This window comes from Empidonax traillii, unplaced genomic scaffold (genome assembly GCF_003031625.1).
Source record: "Empidonax traillii isolate 1590-97213 ecotype Southwest subspecies unplaced genomic scaffold, ASM303162v1 scaffold140:size1466565, whole genome shotgun sequence".
NCBI classification, from domain to species: Eukaryota; Metazoa; Chordata; class Aves; order Passeriformes; family Tyrannidae; genus Empidonax; species Empidonax traillii.
The window spans coordinates 789,297-810,796 of NW_020955333.1; the positions used below are offsets into that span (position 1 = coordinate 789,297).

The 21,500-nt window shown below is 38.4% G+C and overlaps 1 protein-coding gene across 3 annotated transcripts in view; it reads left to right on the forward strand.

Annotated features, from left to right (window-relative positions):
* PDK3 (pyruvate dehydrogenase kinase 3) overlaps window positions 1-20,906 on the forward strand; it is a 51,880-nt gene extending 30,974 nt beyond the window's left edge. For all 3 annotated transcript variants that reach the window (XM_027884232.1, XM_027884233.1, XM_027884234.1), the window contains 8 exons: window positions 2,725-2,909; window positions 5,040-5,129; window positions 7,306-7,383; window positions 8,140-8,216; window positions 9,304-9,405; window positions 10,022-10,132; window positions 15,152-15,265; window positions 16,329-20,906. In XM_027884232.1, the coding sequence (XP_027740033.1) occupies window positions 2,725-2,909; window positions 5,040-5,129; window positions 7,306-7,383; window positions 8,140-8,216; window positions 9,304-9,405; window positions 10,022-10,132; window positions 15,152-15,265; window positions 16,329-16,472 (901 nt within the window). In that variant the 3' untranslated portion in view covers window positions 16,473-20,906. The remainder of the gene's footprint in view (window positions 1-2,724; window positions 2,910-5,039; window positions 5,130-7,305; window positions 7,384-8,139; window positions 8,217-9,303; window positions 9,406-10,021; window positions 10,133-15,151; window positions 15,266-16,328) is intronic.
* The last annotated feature ends 594 nt before the right edge of the window (window positions 20,907-21,500 follow it).

Here is a 21,500-nt window from a genome sequence, read left to right on the forward strand (position 1 = left end):
CCAAACCAACAAACAACAAAAAACCCCAAACCCATTGCATATCTGTTCCATTTAAAGGGGTTTTTATTCATCACTTTCTTGTTTTACATCTGCCAGATAATACTATCCCTAAGAGACATTGCAAAAATTCCTTGTCTTTATATTGACTTTCTCGTGCTTCTTGTCTTGCACTGTGATGATAGATCAAAATAGAATAATACATACAGTCATTAGGAAATTAAATAATAACTTGCATTGTGACATTCATTTGTTGTCTTTGTAGAAGTCTCTAGACTTGATTTATTTAACAGCTGTGGTAATGCCTTAAATATTCTTCTGTTAATACAGAAGCCACTGAAGCTCACTTGACTAAAATAACTTCATATTAATAATTTCTCATTTGTCAAACCAACTGCAATATTTATTTATTTGGTTTTTGAAAATAAAATACAGAGAATTGCAGGAAAAAAAGAGTAATGGGTAAATAAAATTTTTGGAGCTCTTCTGGAGTATTCCTAGCTAATCCCATGAGCATTTTAAAAATTACTTCATATGGTTTCCCACAATTTGAATACAGTAAAAGCTTTGTGTCTTTCAGGGGTGTGGAGGGCAGAGGGAATGAGGAATGAGTGCTAAGGTTAAGGAAGTGTGTTTTGATTTCTGCCCTGCCACTTTGAAATGTACCCGTGTGCTTCTTGTGTTTAGTCCTTTAAAAGCATCTGCTTGATGGGAACGCAGGAGCGAGCTGAGTTATCTTTGAAGATGGAACGGGAGGTTTGCTATGTCACTGCAATAATGAGGAATTCTTTATTGTTTATTTGTGTGCTGACTAAGCTTCAGCTGTGATTTTGCTGGTCTGTAGCAGATAAACCTCCCAACCCTTTGCCCTTTGTCGTGCTCTGTGCATTCAAGCACTTTGGTAGCAGGGTATCAGTGAACAATTTGCCCTCGTGGCATCATTAATACGTTGTAGATAGTGGAGGTATTTAAAAACAAATAGCAGAGCAAATAGTAGAGAGTGTTGTCGCTTGTCTTTCAAACCTGACTGTAAGTGTTGCTTTCAGCTCTGCTCTTGACTACTGTCTTGTTGCTCAGAAACAGAGAAGCAGCATGAGTACAGGCAGGCACCAGTCTCTAACGTCAGCTCTCAGTGGTAACAAATCACACAGAATCAAGACTTAAAAAACATAAAAAGCGTGAAAAGCAATAAAATATTTTAAACTGCCCATTCAGCAAGCTTGTTAAGAGAACAGTCATTCTATACCATGATAGTATTTAGATTGGGGAATTAGGCAGTTAAAGCTTCTCCTTTTCTATGCAACAGAAGAGTGTTGAAAGACTACTAAACTGTTTATTGACACATAGGCAAAAACTGGTGGTTAGACTGAGGAGAATGAAAAAAACTATTAAAAATGAAACTACATTCCTTTCCAGCTGGCAGTGTAGAACGGGAGAAACAATTTTCAAAGTATATCACTTGTTAAGAATGGTATGGTGTACTGTCAAATGATCGCCTTGGCTAAGTGGTGCTGAAAAGGAAGAAGGTGTCTGGTTTAAATTTGGTGACTAATGGTTAGTCTTTTTTGACTTTTGGTGGGCTTTGTTCTTTCCCCTGCTCATTTGCAGGGGGGTTAGACTAGATGACCTTTCAGTGATTTCTATGGTTCTTTCCTTAGCTGGTGTATATTCTACTTTTGATAAAAATAATGAATACATTTCTTTTCAGTGGTCATTATAAATCTACCAAGGATGTTTTGCTATTGATGTTTTTGGAAAAAGGAGCATTAGAATTGCAGATGTAGGCATAGCTGAATCTCCCAGCTGTGCTTTCTTTGGAAAGCTGCATTTCACCTTGTGTACTTTTTTAAACAACATCATGTAATCATTGTGATGTTAATGTTAATTTAATATTAGAGAATGTAGCAGAGTTGAGTTGTACTGATTTTCCGTGTATTGGCTTTAGAAACCTATTAATAATTGGTATTTCAAGTATATATGAGTCTGCGTGTGGGGGGGAAAAAAAGGATGAACACTTTGAAGACCAGAGATGTGCCCTGGCAGGCGAAACAAAAATCCTTCAAAGTAAATGCTTGTTGAAAGCAGTGGAAGTGTTATCCTGTAAGTTACCGAGCTACCAGAGAAGAGAAGAGCCGGTCAGAGCTCGGTTGTATTCGCGCTGCCATCCAGCGGTGTGAGAGGAAACTGAGCAGGAGTCGCACAGTTACCTGTCCTGAGATTCAAACTTAGCAAAAGAGTTGCCGGGTGGAGGAAGTGCATTCCAAGTTCACTGCACGGTTGAGGTATTAGGAATTAAAACAGGATTTTTCTTAGGAATTATGAAGGACAGTTGGGTTGTTTTTACTGAGTTTCCAGTCTCCCAGCTCCTGTTAGAAGTTGCAGGGAGTGACAGTTACCACAGTGAACATGATTGCAGTAAAAGAAAATATTTTGTTGTCCATTAATAGTGAAGAAAGATTTAATTTGAAGGAATTTTTGTGGGAGGAGTAACTTGAGACCTTAAATGCTTCACAGATGCTGTGAGTGAGAAGTTGCCCAAATACTTCTCTTTAAATAGACTTATTTAGGTACTGCTATATTTTTGTCTTCTCTCTCTGATAATTTTTTTGGTTGACTGGGAGGCATAGTAAATAGATAAAATGGTTGTGCTGTGGTTGAGTTAAAAAAAAAAAAAAAAGGAAAGATTGAGTTTAATTAACAATCTGTTTTTAATTTTCTTTTCTCCAGCTTCTTAGATGTTTTAATTAAAGTCAGGAACAGACACAATGATGTGGTTCCAACCATGGCGCAAGGGGTGATTGAATACAAGGAAAAATATGGCTTTGATCCATTTGTTAGCAGTAACATCCAGTACTTCCTAGATAGATTCTACACCAACCGCATCTCTTTCCGCATGCTTATTAACCAACACAGTAAGTAATTGCTTTTCTCCCCTTTGAAAACTCATTAGTTATTGCTTGTGAACCTGAAGCTATAGCTTTGTTTTGTTCTGGTTTTTTTTCTTACTCATGACTAATTCTTAATATTCTGTGCAAATTTTGGTAAAATATATACTGGCAAATGTTAGATTTGGTATTTTGCAATAATCAGAAGTGAACCCAAAACACCAGTACATTTTCTTTTAGATTTGTCATTTTTTGTCAGCGTGGCTGTCACTTTTTAGTCTTGTTGGCAGAGATGGCTTGTGTATTGATACTTGAAGTACTTTGAGACAGTTGTAGAGTAGCTGTATCCTTCTGCTCACAAATCTTGCAACATAGTTTGTAGAGCTGCTATTTATTTCCTAATGAAATGCAAAGATACCATAAATTTTGAATAGGTTATGCAATATATGTATTTTTATGTTTTGTTTTTTTTTTTTTTTCAGCAAGTTATCTAGACTTTTCTTGTAAATGGGTTGAGTATTTCTAACTTTAGGTTTTAAACTATATCCCTTGTCTTCCCTTCCTGTTTCCTATTTTTGGATAAGTGCTGGAATTAGTCATCCTTTGTCATTAGATTCTGTTTCATTTGTTGTTACTAATAAACTTACTTTTTTTATATTCATGTTACAGAGTGAAAGGAGTTACTTGCACTGCTCTTATTAACCAGTATGTGCAACCATGCAGAAAGTGATCTGTATAAGTTAAGGACAGTCTTGTGATCTCTTTTAGTGTGTCTTGTGCTTTTTAGCTCCTAGAGCTTCATTCTCTCCTCAGTATCCTGCTTTTATGAACTCTTAGCAATTGTTGTACACTGCAGATAATGTGACCACTGGAATATTTAGTATAAGGTGTTTTACTAAAAGTTGTGTGTGTTCCAGTAACCTTTTATGTGACTAACAAATGCCTTGCTATGTGTGTACAGATAACTTCAACGTGGCAAAGCGTACAAAATCAGATAAATGTGCACCTTTTTCTTTACTTGTACCTGGGCAGACAAATGACAGACCTAAAACCAAGTTAAAAGGCTCTCATAGAAGAGTTCCAGTGATAGAGCAAAAACATTATCCTAATAGAATTCTTGGGCTGAGCGCTAATAATTTGCACTAATTCTAAAATATTAAACTTGCTTCATTGAACTGAACTAGATTCTCCTATGGCCCCACCTATTTTAACTGATTGAAACCTAAAACTGCTTGTAGATGCTTAAAAAGTTTAGTTAACCTTGTATAATGTCTCTGTGTTAGCAGTGTTAGTAATCTGTCCAGGATGGCAAATACTAATCTTGAAGTACTGAAAGAAAAGACAGTTAGAAAGCAGAACTCAAAACAAGTTTTTATGTAGTTTGTATTTCTGTTCCCCCTGTCACTGGCCAGCTGTCCCTGACAGTGTGTTCTGCCGGGTGCAGTGGCCGCTGTCTGAGCTCACTGTGACCAGGACAGGAAAAGCTTTCAGATCAGTCTCTTGCTCACCTCTTACTGCACCTGCTTCATATCAGAGCTCACTAACTTGCTAAAATGACAGTTTCACTCTTGAAATAAAGCGTAAAACCTCCCTACTACTTTGAGAGTTAAACTCTCAGTGAAGGGTATGGTGAGGGCCAGACCCTTGTGCAAAGAGGGAGTGGGATCATGTTGCTGAGAGCCAGGGAAAAAACTGAGTGAGCGAGGGAGACCTCTGTGCCAGCTGTGAAATTGCAGTTTAGGTGAGTGTAAAAGGCTTTTAATGATGTCTCAGTTCCTCAGTCCTTTTTACTGTAATATTTTCATTGCTGTGAGCGCTTCTGTTCTGACATAATGGTATGAATGAAGCATTTTACGTTTTAATTTAATCTAATTTTTGATAGTCTGCTTTGAAATGTAGGTTTTCACTTTAACTCACCCATATCACTAATTCTGTTTTAACTAGTCTTAGCTATAAAATATAATTTAAAAAAGGGGGGGCAGGGAAGAGGAAGAATTAGGCAAGTAGTTGTCTTAAACAAGGGTTCGGGCAATTTGCTAGAGTATCTTTTTACAAAATGATGCACTACCCAGTAAGTCTCGGAAACCATCATATTTAAACTTTCAGGGCTGCCTCAAGTTTAATAGACAATTTATTGCCATTTCTTTTTTCTTTTAGCACTTCTTTTTGGTGGAGATATTAATCCTGCTCATCCCAAACATATTGGAAGTATTGATCCTAATTGTGATGTGGCAGAGGTGGTTAAAGGTAAGGTGAAGTTAATGTTTTTGTTGGCTGAATCCCACACCCCCCACTTAGAATATTCATAAATACGTTATTGAGATACAAGAGACTGAAGGTGATTTAAATTCATTTAATAAAATAAAAAAAAGAAGAAATGGAAGTTCTGAAGCTGCTCACAGTAAAGCCATGGGGTTACTGAGACTTGCTGATGTCTGCTTTATTGAGAATAGAGGAACTTCTGTTATGTTAACAGAACTAAGAGAACGATTTGATTTTTAATAGCTTTGATCTTCCTGTCAAATATCAGATGAACTGTGTGTTTTTTTTAAACTTCAGATGTTTTCTGAAATACTTAGAAACAGCTTCTCATGTAGTGCTTTTGTATCTGACTCTGGTACTGCAGCAAACTGGGAGTAATTTCCGATTTGTTTAGTTAGGTCTTTCAGTAGAATGTCCTTGGGTGTACAGATATTCCAGTGAAACTCCCCATCGTTCTGTGCATCAGATCATACCACAGGCTGTTCTCTCTCACACAGCAGGCATGGGTGTGATGGGTGTAGCTGAGTGATCTGGCACAGACACACTGGAAATCCCGTTTGCTTAATGCTGTGAATGTTCCTATGCTTTCAGAATGTTAATAAGTAGGCATGAGGCAGTGCTGGCTGCTTCAAGAACTTGTCCGTAGAAGCTTTACACTCTGGGTGTATCTATTTACAAATACAGGTTTTGCTTTAGGGAAGAATCCCATGCTCTATCCTTGGCTGCTGTTTGTGTAGCTGCAGAAGGGGGAAGAGTTTATTGCTCCCCTTCACTTTCTCTCCAGCCTTTGGTGAAGTCAGAGGGAAACCGTTCTTTTGCCAAACTTTGACCTGCATGATAGCTCACTTAGTAATGCTTTTTACAGCTCTTACAGCTTTTTCTACCTCTTTTGGTCTCCTGAAGTGGCCTTTTTCAGCAGCTTTCTTTTCTTTTGATTGACTTACTACACTTCAGCCTCAGCATTGTGTATGTTAGTCACATTGATTATTTAGATTTTCCTTCCAATGGCAATATTTGTATCAATTTTCATATCAAATTCATAGTTGCTGCCTTGGGCAGAGGAGTGCACAGTGTCAGAAAAAACTATGTCCAGTTTTCAAGTGGCTAAAGTAGATCTTAGACAACAGTAACAAAACAAGGGCACCTGTCAAGGTGCCTCTGAAGGGCTGCACAGCCCTCTGGGGTATCGACCATTCCTCCCAGCTTTGTGTCATCAGCAGCTTGCTGGGGAGGCATCTGCCCCTTCATCCAAGTCACTGATGGATAAAGTTAAACAATATTGGGCCCAGTATTACGGAATCAAAGAATAGTAAAGGTTGGAAGAGACATTTAAGATCATCCAGTCCAGTCATCAGCCCAGCACCTCTGCATCCCCTAAATTACTAAACCATCACCCAGCGCCAGATCCAGATGTCTCTTAAACACCTCCCTGGGCAACCTATTACAGTATCTGACCACCCTAACAGTGAAAATTCTTTTTCTAGTACCTAATTTGAGTCTCCCCTGTCTCAGCTTGAGGTCATTGCCTCTTCTCCTCTCACTGCAGGCCTTGGGGGACACCACTAGTGGCAAAAGGTGACTTAAACTTTCTTAATGTATTTCAACAGCCTCATTTGGATTATGAGGAAGTATCTTTGGGGGGGTTCTTTTTGGTTCAGTAGGAAAGAAAGAAGAATCTTTAGGATTCCAGCTTTACCCACAGATGACCTTGAAAATTAAGTGTTGTAGACAGTATTGTGTTTGGAAAAACTGAATTTATGGTTGCATAAAAATCAAAACTCCAAGGTATCAATGTCATCCTTTTTTTATTTGAGATGGAAAGAGCAAGCATTGAGTTGTGATCAGGAAATAGCAAATAAGTAGATATTATGGTCAACCTAAGATTATACCCTTCTGGTTTTCAAGCCCTGAACAAAGATGAAAAATAGCTTGTCTCCAGTACTGTACTTTTGTTTGTAGAGCTTTAAATAGATTTTCCCTTTCTTGGCAAATGGGCTACAAGCTCACAGGCAAAAAGGGATTAGACTGGATACCAGCTTCACACTTGTAAACTACTTCCCAAAATGAATGTTCTGCTTTTAGTCTGTCACAGAGCAGGCAAACACTGCTGGTCGTCTCTGGAAGATTTTGATAAATTAGTGTTTGTTCTGTTGTTTTGTAGATGCTTATGAAACAGCTAAGATGTTATGTGAGCAGTACTACACAGTGGCGCCTGATCTGGAAGTTGAAGAATTCAATGGTAATTATGAAACTAATTTAAGAGTACTCCTTGCTATTGTCTGTGATTTCTAGTTTTATTAATTAACTGTAAGTCAGAATTTGAACTCTGCAGTCCTGCATGCAGATACTTTTCTTCTAATTTGTCTACATGGGCACCTGGATTACAGTTTATCATCATGGCATGTACTTCTTTATGCTGAATTCACTATCACTTTAAAGAAAATAAAATGGTCCAGAATCCTCATAACTGTACAGGAAACCTGCCTGCCTTCTAACTAATCTTCTAATGGAGCTGGAACGTATTTCATTGTGAAGTATGCTTATAAACTGACGAATTCCACTGGCACTCTGCCCCAGTGGTGAGCTCTTTTCTGTAAGATGGCAAAATTAGACATTTTTTTTAAGTCATCTGTGCTTTAAATCCTATCATAAACTTCTCACATGAAAATATGCTTCAAGTTGATTGTAAAGATGAAAATTGGATGATATGAAACTGATGAGACAGGCCTTGTCAGTGTATTGACTGCTTTTTGCACATAATTTCTGTTGACAAAAGGTAGCTCATTGTTTTAAGTTAAAAAAATTAATTTTCTTGAGTGATCCTCTCCCAGATTTTGGACAGCTGCCATTCATAAGACTAATATGTTTCCAAACTTCAGCAGAAGAATTAAATGTTATTCCTGTAAAGAGCAATGCTACAAAATACTGTTTTGGGAAAAAATAAATAATTTGACATTTTTATTTCTTTTCTTTTCTTTTTTTTTTTTTTTTTTAGCTAAAGCTCCAAACAAGCCTATTCAAGTAGTCTATGTACCTTCTCATTTGTTTCATATGTTATTTGAATTATTCAAGGTAGGTTGTTCTTGTTCATATTTGGAAGGGTTTTGTGAACTTATTACTGTTGAAATTGAGATTCAGTTATAGCTCTTAAATGTTATTTCAGTTTTCCTTTCTTAACCTTTTTCTTAAGTTTCACTCTTTACTTGTTAAAAAGCCAGAGTTAAACTCTCTTTTATTCTCTAGTGTACTGAAAAAAAAGTCTGTTTTCCCAATTTTCCCTTTTGTGCCTTTGCAGCTGATTAACTTAAACACTCGTGATAGACTGTTTTTGCAGTGATGAAGGTATTCATAACCTTGCAGTTTTCATGAGCTTGCTTCTGTATTGCATATTGGAGGGCTGGTTAGGATCAGTGTTTTTATTGTGAAAACAGCCCCTATGTCTTTGAATAGTGTAAATGATGTGCTCTGCTTTGGTTTTATTTGTGTCTGTGAATAATTAGAAAAACAGTGAAAATGGAACTTGTGAGAGCTGTTCCATGGTTTGAAAGAAGATAGGAGATCTCTAGGTGGTGTAATTGAGCACTAGAAACTGAGGGGAAAACAGGCATTTGGTCAGAGAGAAACCTTTTTTAAATATTGGTGTTTTGGGGAATTGATTTTGGACATTTGTTATGTATGTTCATTTAAATCTTCCCCTGTTTTGTCATTTGTAACATTAGTTCTAGGGCAAAAAAGACAGTTTGTACACTACATGTAAGTATGTTTTGGTACAAGTCATGAAAGAGGATGAAACCACTAAGTTAAAGCTGTAAGGAATCTGTCAGGGACTGGCAGTGGGAACTCGGTTAAAATATATGATGAAGTATCCCTTGGATAAAATTACTTAATTTCACACAGAAAAATCCCTTGCTTTCTGTTCTCTGACTATATCAAATAGAAAAAAGTTATGTAGAGTAAGTTGTAATGTGAAAATTTAACTGGGCAATTCATTGATTTGACAGCACTTCTTAAATTTGTGTTAAATACAGCCTTTTGTGTCTTGTATACAGTTTTAGGACAAATTATCTGGATTCAACAGAATAAATGCAAGTTCTAAGTTGTCACAAAAAGTATATATATTAAAGTTAGAATCAAAGAGACTGTTTTTTCTTATCTTCAGAATTCAATGAGAGCTACAGTTGAATGGCATGAAGGTAAGAAAGAAGCCTATCCGTCGATCAAAACCTTAGTCACTTTGGGGAAAGAAGATCTATCTATTAAGGTAAATATCTAAAAATAATATGCAACTTAGAAACCTTAGAGTAGTATGACTTGTAATTTGAAAAGGTAGATTAGTGGCTGTACCACTTGCTTCTTATTCATTAGAATAGAATATTTTCAGTTGGGAAGGACCTACAGGGAACATCTAGTCCAACAGCCTGACCACTTCAGGGCTGCCCAAAAGTTAAAGCACATTGCTAAGGGCATTGTCCAAATGCCTCTTGGTCACTGACAGGCTTGGAGCATTGACCACCTCTCCAGGAAGCCTCTTCCAGGCTTTGACAACCCTCTTGGTAAAGAAATGCTTCCTAATGTCCAGTCTAGACCTCCCTTGATGATGCAACTTTGAACTGTTCCCACATGTCCCACCACTGGATCCCAGGGAGATGAGATCAGCACCTCCCCCTCCACTTCACCTCCTTAGGAATCTTCAGAGAGCAACGAGGTCACCCTCAGCCTCCTTTGCTTCAGACCAAACAGCCCCGAAGTCCCTAGATGCTCCTTTAATGTTTCTAAAGTAATTTAGATTATGCTACTTGAGTTTTTGTGGGGTTTTGTTTGTTTGTTTGTTTTTTCCAGAACATAATGTTTAAAACTCTTAAATTTTCATTCCTTAGATAAGTGACAAAGGTGGAGGTGTTCCTCTAAGAAAAATAGACAGATTGTTTAACTACATGTACTCAACAGCACCCAGGCCTAGTTTGGAGCCCTCCAGAGCTGTGCCTTTGGTAAGCAATTGCAATATGGGTTTAAATGTCCCTTTGCACTACTCTGCTTTTACATTTCCCTTCACTGCAATTCACTGGATCAGGTTTTCCATCGAAGAACTCATTTATCATTAATAAGAGTTTGCAGGTAAAATAGGAGAAAATGGGTTCTGTTACCACATAGTCTGTGGAATAGAAAATTACTTTCCTTTGTCTTGACATTGCATTCTTGGAAACAAGCAGGTCTGCATAAACACAGTATTTTCACAAGTTAATGGGAAGGATCTTTAGTGCTTTATTATTGAGAAGGTGATAACCTAATGAGTTCCTCTTTGGTGTGTAAATTACTGTTTATCTAAGTTACCTATAATAAATGTATTGAAAAGCTGAGCACACTGTCAGAATTAGCACTTGAGAGGCACCTCCTGGCAATGCACAAGCTTATATTGAAGCTAGAAAATAATTTTTATGTAAGTCATGGACTGTAAAAACACAATTTAAAACAACCTTTCCAAACCTGCATGTGATATGAACACTTTAGTTATATTCCAGTTCAGTTGGAAATATCTTGTGTGATGTTCCTTTCCGAGATGTATCAGGACCAGATTTCACACACAAAAAAATCTCCCAATAGTTTCTTTTAGGCAGGGAATTATTTCAGCATTGAATGTGTAGATTCTTTTAGCAAGTATGATTTTAAAAAATTGTTATTAAAATAAAATACTATTTCTAAATTGTTTTATTAAATTATATAATGGCTCATTGTAATAAAAATTATATAGCTACTGTTCAATTTGACTGGCTTTCAGTAAGTGGATTAATACAGATACTGTGTTCTTGCCTCTTCTCATCTTTGTCCTCTGTTGCCTCTGGTGCAATCCTTTATCTTTAAGCACGTTGAGAAGTTGATTCTTTGAGGAATTTCTTTCCCTGCTTAGGAGCATTCTCATCTAGCATATTCTTAAGTGATTTTTTTTTTTTTCCTGCTGATACATCTGTGCTTGAAGTGGCTTCAGGCAGATAATAAACTGTGGCACAGAATGTAGAACCACAGAATCATTAAGCTTGGAAAAGACCTCCCAAGATCCAGTCCAGCCTTGGACCAAACAACACCATGTGAATTAAACCAAAGCACTGAGTGTCATGTCCAGTTGTTTTCTGAACACTTCCAGGAGTGGTGACTCCACCACTTCCCTGGGCAGCCTGTTCCAATGCTTGACAACCCTTTCCATGGAGGAATTCTTCCTGTTATCCAACCTGAACCTCCTTGGCACAGCTTGAGGCTGTTCCTCTTGTCCTGTCCCTGTGACTATTTTGGATATAGAATAATTAACAATAAACTGAGGGTAAAATCTGTTCAGAGGGATTTAGAGGCAATAAATATCCTTTTAGATTATGAGCAGAAACTCTTTGTGGTACTGTCTCGGTCCACAGTTTGTACCATTGTGGTACATAAATATACTGCATTGTTTTCACCAGCATTTGCCACTGTGATAGGTGTGAAACCCAGTTCTGTATCTGCATTGACTTGGCACTAATCCTTCACAGCTCCTGCCTCTACAACACATCTTAGTAATATCTTTCAAACTTTTGCTTTTTCATAGATAATCTTCTTGAATGTGATGAGTGATAGGGAACAGGCCTTAATTCAAATAATTTTAATAAAGCTTTTTTCTTTGTCACAAATGATAGAATCTCTCTTGATGCATAATCTGCCTTTGTTCTGTCTCACTTTTGATCAGCAATTTACTGTATCAGCCTACAAGGATTTCCTGAAACTTGTTCTCACGATAAACTTATACCTTGATTACCAGTTGTATTCACTATTAAATTGTCTCTTCCTTTGTAGCTCTGATTGTAAAATGTGTTCATCTTAGGATTGACACTATTCTTTTTTTCTTTTTTTTTTTTTCCAATGCATCTTTTAGCAGTGCATTCCTGTGTTTATTTCCATGTCTCCGAGACTGCCTTGATTCTGTGGCATTTATCCTTGGTATTCTTCTACTGTATCCCGTTTTCAGGCCTTGTTTTCCTTTTGCCCCGTGAGTCTGACCAATGCCTGTACATGCCTGAGTGCTGAGGTGTTAAGCTCTGTTATTTACGTGTATGCAGAAAGAAAAAGGTCACAAACTGTGAGTCTGTGGCAAATCTTTCCACTAAGAGGAACAAGGGTTTAGCAGTGAAGTTTGACACCATAAGTATTATGGCCCAGATCCAGTTATAGAAACAACAGTGCTGTACTTTGTATGTCTGTATAGAAATAAAAATCCTTCAGCAGTAGTTCCATATAAATCCTCTTGGAAGTCCATACAGAAGGAGTTTCTTTATTGCCTAGTGCCAAAGGCCAAACCACTAAAGAATTACGGTGCTCCAAAAGGTAGGTAGGTCTGTGCTTGTGTCATTCTTGACTTAGATTGTATTCTAAACTAAACTGCAGTGCAGTGTAAAGAGACATATTTTTCTGTTCTAACACTCCTTCCCCTTGTTATGTGATACCCTGTCTAGTTATGAAACACTCATGGACTTGGGCAGTGGAAGAGAGGTATCCTTCTGTTGACTGGGGAGAATTCTCTCACTGTCCTTGCAAATGTTGTTTAAAAACTGCTGAAAAACCTTGTTACCATGGCAGCATTTGGATCCCAGCAGCTCTTCTGTTCCTGTGTGCTGCTGTACACATGGGGTACCTGTTAAAAACACATGGTCATGCTTAATGATAGTAGGTTTTCTTAGGGAATTAACAGATTGTCTCTTTGCCAGCAGTTGTTTATAGTGGCAGAAACATGGCCTCAATTAGTTTAATTTAAAGCTGTCAATGCTAGTAACACAGAAGTTTAATAATTTCCTATTTGTATAATGCATACTGTAATATTTAAAGATAAATTTGCTCTAAGAAGCTTTTCTTTCTCAAGGCAGGTGTGCCATCAGGGACTAGTCTGTTCTCTAGGTCAAGCATAGACATATGTAGTAATCACTTCTTGTTAATTATCTTCTGCAAAACAGACTTTTGCAAGGTCTTGATTTAACAAGGGACTCATTTGGGATCTCTTTTCTTCATATTTCTTGTAAGTTATCTGGTTTGGAAAATACCCTAAAGGCAATTACAGAAGGGATTGACAGGAATTTTTCGAAAGTTGGCTGTGTGAAATGATTATGTGGGCTGGCAGAGAGTGTAAAGGAACAGGAGACAAACAGAAGTTGGGCATGGGTTTCAAGGAGGGGTAATTCTGGAGTGAGGAACATATAATGTGTTTTCAGTGTTGTTTGATACTGCCCTTTACTTAGGCTGGTCCTGGGAGTACATATTGTTCACCATTTTGGTTACTGTGCTTTTTAATTTCTGTAATGCATTTATTGTCCAGTCTCCAGAAAAGATGAAAGTCAGCTCTTGGCATTTTTCTTTTTAATTCGTTTTTATACAGTCAAATAACTCTAATTTTCTAGAAGTTAAGAAAGAAATACATCTGGTTTCAGGCCAGGTGTTTGAAAGTGATGCATATGTCTCTAATGGGAGTCTTTGAGAAACTTAAAACATAATGTTGTTTGAAAAAGTGAGCTAAGCAACTGTTTTAACTCTGGAAGTGGACACTAATAACTATGACAAGCAGTGTGAAAGGGCACCTTTGGCCTTTCTGTTTGTCGTTTTGCTCAGAACTGAGTGAGCAACTCTAAACCAATTTAATACTAAATTTAGACTTCTGCAAAAACAAGGCAAAGAGGCCAAAAGATATTGTAGAGATAGTGGATGACAAGAAGAGAATTTGTGATGGATACTGTAGTAAAAGTTGTTTAACGTTCACCTTTCCCTCAAGGGATTTTCTATAAAGTGATAGCACATATTAGCTGTGCGTAATACTTGCTAGTCCTTCTTTTTAGGCTTCTCTTTTTGTAGCATTTTGGGGTCTTTGTTTTTAAGATCTGGTGCATTGTTCTCATTTATCTGTCAGGTTGCTTTTGTAGAAATATTATAGTGGAATGAATTTATTGATTTCCTGAAAAATCCAGGTGTCTAATTCTTCTTGTAGTCACAATTATGAAGAAGTTGTATTACTCCATTGTCTTGTATATCCTTCTTTTCAAATTGTGTATCTGTAATATTTCCTTTATTGCTGTGGATAGTCCTGAAAAAATCAGGGGGGATTTGGGTAAATAACCAACCACTGTGATGCTCGGCACATACCCAGTCATCTGAAATCAGAGTCGATGTGCTGGGTAAGGTCTTACTCCTTGGCTGCAGTGAGAGAGGCTGGGGGTGTTTTTTATAACTTTTCTGATGAGAGAGAGTTAGAAAAGGTGCCAAGTGTTGACCTTGTTGCAGCTCTGGTTATGAATATTAGTTCTGTAAATTTAAAAATCTAAAATTTTTACCTGACAAGTCTATTATGCTTTGAAAATCGTGTGGACCGTACTGGGTCTCATCCTCAGTAGATCATTCAGTGCTGTGGACTCTTCATCTTCTGTTAAACAGTGAGCATTGTTTGCCTTGTGTTGCTCTGTGCAGTCCTCTGCAGGATTCTTCTGATCTCTGTGGCATCAGCAATCACTTAGTGTGACCTGGATGAAGTGAACAGAGTCGCCTCTGGCTTTCTTGTGTAGTCTCCTAACTGTGGAGACATTTGAGAATAATAATCCTTGAAAAAACATTCTGTCCAAAATCTGATTTTTACCAAAGAAGGAATGGAATCTTCTAGCAATGGTGATCATAGTGAGGAAGCCGTAGGGCTCATCAGTTTGCTTTGGTGGTTGGAGGCAGCAGAGATGGTGTTCTCCTTGGGAAAATGCAAAATGGACAAGGGAATTCTAACAAAGGACTTGGATATTTTTCTCTCTTCTGTACTTACAGTACATGTGGGGAAAAAGGAGATTCCTCGAAAGGCTGAATACTGATTTATACTGTAGGCTGAGTAATAAAGTAAAGCTTGAAAAGGAATTTGATACAATCTAATATTGAGTTATCCTCTGTTTTATAAATAATTACACTGATTTGTAGCATTTTTTTTAACTTTTCATCATCTTTTATATCTTGTTTTCTTGCTTTTGTAGGCTGGGTTTGGCTATGGATTGCCAATTTCTCGTCTGTATGCGAGGTACTTTCAAGGTGACCTTAAACTTTACTCAATGGAAGGCGTTGGCTCAGATGCTGTAATTTATTTGAAGGTATGAATTTGACCCTTTTATAAACTAGTAATGCAGATTGTTTATATTTACAGCAGGTTCTTTTCACTCCTTGGCTTGTTTTCTAATTAGTTTTTGCTATTTTTGTTTGACATGCTTATCTAAATCAGTTACACAGAATCCTAAACCCCAAGGTTATATATATTAACCTGCCACTAATACCAGCTAGTTTGCGTTAGATTCCAACCCCCCCCCCCAGTCCCCTGTGTCAGATCATTGCATTTTGTTAATCCATCAGAAGAGGTGAATTTTCTGAGAACTGTGCAATGAGAGAGAATTTTGGTTAATGCTTTTTGATTCTAAGTTTTGGCCACAATAGAACTGAGAAGACTGTTGACCAACCCCTGACTAGTTCATAGGTTTTCTTCTATGCAGTTCTTGGTGCAATAGACCTTATTGTTCCTGTTGTCATTTTTTGGGAGAGACCAGGCTACTCAGGAGCTAAAGGTTGGAACTGACTCCTTGGACAGAAGGGAATTCAGAAGAATATAGCACGTATCCTATGTGTAGGTTGTTGACAGCATTGTCACTGTGCCTTGCTGTGTGTAGTGAGTTGTGGAGTCCTGTGTTAACTTCTGCTTCTGATGGGTTTAATCCTCTGCATGTGTATGTAGAGGAAAAAGGTGTGGCCTTTCTCAGAGGAAAAAGGACTGAACTGGATCAGCCCTCCCAGGTCACTGTGCTGACAGAGCCCAGGTTCATTAGGAAAGTGAAACGTTTCAGTAGAGTCTGCTCTGTGTCACTGACAAATCTCCCTAAAATGGTTTTGACCAAAAATCGTTTTCTTGCTGTCTCTGTAGACACCACTTTCTGGAAGTCGTGAAATATTTTTAAATGGTATTATTTTCTTTTAACTTTGACTAGTACTTTGACTATGACTAGAGCTATTAGTCACAGCTATTTTCAAAATAGTGTTGTGACATGTAACACTGGGATAATTGCGACACTTGTTCGATACAGAAGTTGTAGCTGTAGAACTCCCCAGGGTATCACCTTGCTCTTGTGTCTCTAATGATATCTAACCATTGCTTTTGTTTCTCCATAGGCCCTTTCAAGTGAATCATTTGAAAGACTTCCCGTTTTTAATAAGTCAGCCTGGCGGCATTACAAGACCACACCTGAAGCAGATGACTGGAGCAATCCTAGCAGTGAACCAAGGGATGCTTCTAAATATAAAGCTAATCGATAATTTGCCACCTTTTGTCTCTGTTGGAGATGACCTCTGCATTCAGTATAAAGTCTCTGCTTTGTTCCAAAATCCTTCAAACCACAGTAGCTAATTACTTCCAAACAAAGACCTAATCAGGGCATTGAAAAATACTAAGAACAAAGTGATGATTGGGACTTAAAGGAAGGCACTGAGCACATTTGGTATGTGAATCCTGTCTCCTTCACCAGAATATGCTTGGTTGCTTCAGTCGTGCATTGACAAAAGGGATTGCACTGTGATTGCACTTAGGAATACAGTGTTGTAACAAAAAGATACTATTTGAAGTGGCCAGTTCTTATTCCAAGATAAGGACTGGCAAGGCGTGCGGAATCCCTTAAAATGGTGAATAGTATCTTGCACAGCAATATGGTATAAGAGACAAATTCTAACGTAGTTAAACCTATGCTTCGAAAATCCACTGTTTGCGGCGTCTTCTATTGCACAGTCACCTGTGAGAGAGAATCCCTTTGAGCTCTTCAGATCTTGTGTCTAATGAGCTTATAAATGCATAGTTTTAAAAAGGGTTGTGCAGCTTTAAACTGATGCTTTCCCCAAATTCCCAAATCCATTTGTCAAGTGCATACAGAAGTTATGTTGCTGTAAGACATTAGGATTTCCACTTTTTGGTATGCACCTTAATGATTTTCCTGACACACAAACAGAAATGAATCTCTATACATTTTTCCTTGTTTTGAGGAAAACTCCTAATCAGTTAGATCATCTCTCTGTACAAGAAATTCTGTCAATACAGGGACAGGGGTTAATTTAATTTCCTATTTGCCTGTTATTTTAGGGGAATTGGGGAGGGGAGAGAAATGCTGAAAGGCCAGACAGACAGTCATACAAACAAATTTGCCTTAAGAGTGTTGGTTGCTTGAAACCTGATTAGTTTAAAACCTGTAAATAGTTTGCAAAGTTATTTATACATTCAATGTCTGACTGTAGTCTGGTAATCTGAATTTGTAGTGTATATAAAGATGTTGTACACCAGCTTTTGGAAAGTGTCATTGATCTAAATACATGAAACTGGAAATACCGTAGAAATGGGAGGGACAAAGTGCGGCAGTACCTGATTTAAGGAAAAAAAATCAAAGAGGAAAAAATTTCAAGTATTTTCCCCTTAAATTTGTTATAAGGGTTATTGCTGACTATTAGGAAACTGTTCTTCACAAAGTCTTTGCCAAATGCTGTTTCTGATACTGTGGCCTTTCAAAAACACCTGTGAATTTTAGAAGTTCTGCTGATACTCTAGCCATGGCAATAAAGTAGGTGAGGTGTAAGCAGCTCTGATACACCCTCCGTTTCTCTTAGGTGTTTCAATATTTTTTTGAAAAATGTTAGAGATTTTAGCATGGAAAATGAAACTTGTTTACTAAAATTGTGGGGGAACTGTCCCTTTTGTCCTCCTGATATTTATTTTTATAAAGAACTGATTTATCAGGTAAACAGGAAAATGCTGAGAAATTCTAGGTATTTAAAAAAAAAAAAAAAGGAAAAAAAATCTTAGTTTGACTTAACGACAGTACTTTGCACTTCACTGCAGGATTATAAAGTGCTTTGAGCAATAAACTCCATAGAACTCCATTTCTGAAGAGCTGGAAGTCCTTGCCTTGCAAACCCCAAGTCTTACCTGTTGCAGTCAGTTCCAGAATTTGTGTGTGAGCAGTTGGTGATTCCCAGGGCTCGAGGTCCTGTGGGCATCGGGCACATGGGAGCACCAAGTCCTTGTGTGTCTGGGCTGTTGCCATCCATGTGGAGCTGGGGGGATCCAGGGCAGCTGCTGAGGGCTCTGTGCCTGCTCAGCTGGGCAGTGCCATCCTCGGAGCCCCCTCTCCCTGCAGGCAGGAGGAGGGAACGTGCTGATGGAGCCCTTCTGTTCCCAGACCAGACTCGCTTGACCCTGGGAATCTCAACAGGGCACAGTGAGGGTGTGACACGTGTGGCCTCCAGAGCAATAATTTCCCAGGGCTGCAGACGCTGCTGCAGAGAAGGCAGATTGGTATTCAAGTGGTACAGCTCCACTGCTGGGGTGACATCAGGGTAATAGTTTGACTGAAACACCAGCTGGAAGTCACACCTACTAAAATTTAGTCATTTAACTTCTGCCCTCACTCATAACTTCTTACTGTTTTTTAAATTATTTCAAGTTGTGTATGTTTTCTAGTAATCATAGAAGAGAGCTTGCCTAAAGACAGAGACTGGTGATGGAACTAATACACTAAATGCACGTGGTCAGCTTTTCCTAGAACATTGCCTCTAACATTCCAAGGAATAAGACAGTTTGTGTAAGAAACTTGAGTTGCAGCTTTTGGTAGAAATTGCATTTTGAAATAGTAAATCCTGACCCGGACCTTTTTGGATGTTTCGTTATACATGAAGAGGAGAGGGAATAGAAAGAAAAGGAAGGATCAGGCATTTTTGTGGAGTGAATGTAAACCATGGAGGCCATGGAGTGCAAACCATGGAAACTCCTAATGAAAGCTGAAGATACCTGGAGGATGTTATGGTATATTAGTGATGTCACTTCTTGATCCACAAAAACAACTGGCTGGCTCTCAAGACTGAAGTGCTCTACTATGAAAATTGAACTCCCCTGAAATGGCACCCGTTGCCAAGAACCCTGAGCATGAATACCTCAAAGCAGGAAGGGAGAGCACAAGGAATATATTTTCTTTCCATCTCCCAGGGTCTGGTTGTGGGCATTATGGTGAACATGAGAGAGGAAACAACTTTTCTCCTCTCCAACCTTGTCCAGGCAGCCTGTGCTTTAGTGGAGATCCCAGGTGTGCCAAAAACTGTTCTTCACTTGTTGTCCTCATGCCATGTTCCTACACTGGGGTATTAATCTGAAAACTGTCTTAGGAAACAGCAGTAGCAGATCTTTGATTAGGAGGGGTTTTCAATGGCTGTGCCTGAAAAATGGATATGTGTGGGGGTTTAAGACAGCTGGTTTAACTACAGCTTTTTTCAATTACTTCTACCTTTTGATTGGAATCTCTTACGTTTTAATTTCTTGGGGCTGTTAATTCTGAACTTTCTGGTGACATAAAAGTATCTTTCCTTTTTATGAATTTCAGATGTATGAGCTGCTGTTATTGCAACCTCCTTGTCTTGAGTCACAGGACACAGAAATAGAAAAAAGTGTTTTCAGTGAAAATGCTCCTTCTCTGTTGTGTTTAGTGATTAACAAACATTTGCTCCTCATTTATTTCTGAGAATTTACAAACAACTTCTGTATGTCACAGTGTAAAAAATAGTTAAACTTTTATGTCCATTGTGCATTTTTCTGTTGTATGTGTCTTGAATGTAATTTTATTAATTCCCTGCCTAGTTTAATATTAATAGATACGGAAGTCTGTCCAAATTATGTATGTATTTGTGCTTCCTGCTTTTCTAGGCTTTGTTTTGAGGCAACAAGGGGTCTGTCAGAGTGAGCACTTGGGAAATATTCAGAAGAACTGAAATGCTTCTTTTACAACTCAAGTGCAGTCTTTACCTCTGTACTTGACTGCAATGACCCAGGACAGCACAGAGGAAGTCTTTGTCCTGCTGCAGTTTGTGCTGTCTCTTGGGAGTGTTTAGATCAGATCCATTGGCACGTGCTTAAAGAATATGGATATTAATTGGAGTGTTCTTGGAAAACTCAGGCTACTTTTCGTTACATAAAGCTACACTAGCTGCTGCAACTGAGTAGCATTCTTCTCTTTGTCCTCAGTGGCATTTGCTTTGAGACAGCTGTTCCCTTTCTCCAAGAAGTGAGCAAGAGTGATCTTACAGTGTAGTGCAATCTCCTGTTCACCTTCCCCAAAATGCAATATTTAGGGTGAAATCCTGACCTCGTTGACATGGAAGAAGTTTCCTCCCCCTCACCTTTAATAGGCACTTCTAGACCCTTATGTGTGAGGTGCTGTAAAAGAGGTCTTGATTCATGAAGATAATTTAGTAGAAAACAGCTTAAGTGTTTATTGTTAGTATTTATCTGGAGGATAACCATGTCTGGTTGTGCAGTGTTCCCTTTCCTCACGTGTTTCCTTGGTTGCCAAGTGGATGCCGTGGTTTCCAGTAGCTCTTCTTTGCTTCCTCCTGACACTCTTACCTGTCTATGAATTAACATATATAAATGTGTTTTTGCAGAGGTCGAGAGAATGCGATGGCACATGACAGAACTGTGTAATACTGAGTTCAGAGGTGAGTTTGTTCACAAAGGAGGAACATAGCTGTAAGTTGTGTAGTGACTTCAGGGCTGAATCTTGCAAATACTTGCACAAGTAAACCATGTATGAGAGGAATCCTGCTTAAATGAATCTGTTCTCAGGATCAGGACTCAGGCTGTTGGCATTAATTTAAACAATGAAGATTTCTGTAACTGAAGTGGCTTTCTAATTAAAAATAAATGAGAAAATTTAAAGTTCACGTGCTTTAATTGCAGTATTATGTTGCCTTAAAAGTCCTAAATAATTGGCAGAAGAGAAGTTGTTTGCTTCCTAAATATGGAGGGGTTTTCATGGAGTATCAGTAGAATTGATGAGTTTTTGATAATTCTGACATTACGCAACTAATTGCTTTATTAAAATTTTTCCTTTGACTTGAATACTGCCAGGAGGTACCAGACACAGTCCTTTGAAATTCATGCCCTCATCCCATCAGGCAGAGGCAGTGGTGCTCCCAAACTCTCCATGCCCTTGGCTCTGCAGCAGGGACTGTCCCCGTGCAAGGGACCTGCTGGGCTGGCTCACACTTGCCAGCACTGATAAGCTGTTCAAGTGCTAAACCTGCACTGAGGTTTGGATGAGCTTCCGATGTGGGTGGAAATCAAGTCAGTTTGTTCCCAAGGTCAGTTGTGGGAAGAGCTCGTACTTGTGAACTGACCCTGTGTTGTAGCTGCTTCCGAGGGGGGGAATTTCTTGGGTCGTGGTGCCTTTCCTCCAAGGTGGCATCACTTGCATCAACTAAACCTGCGATGGAGGAGTGAGAAGGTAACTTTTCATTAGATTACTTGGAGATGTT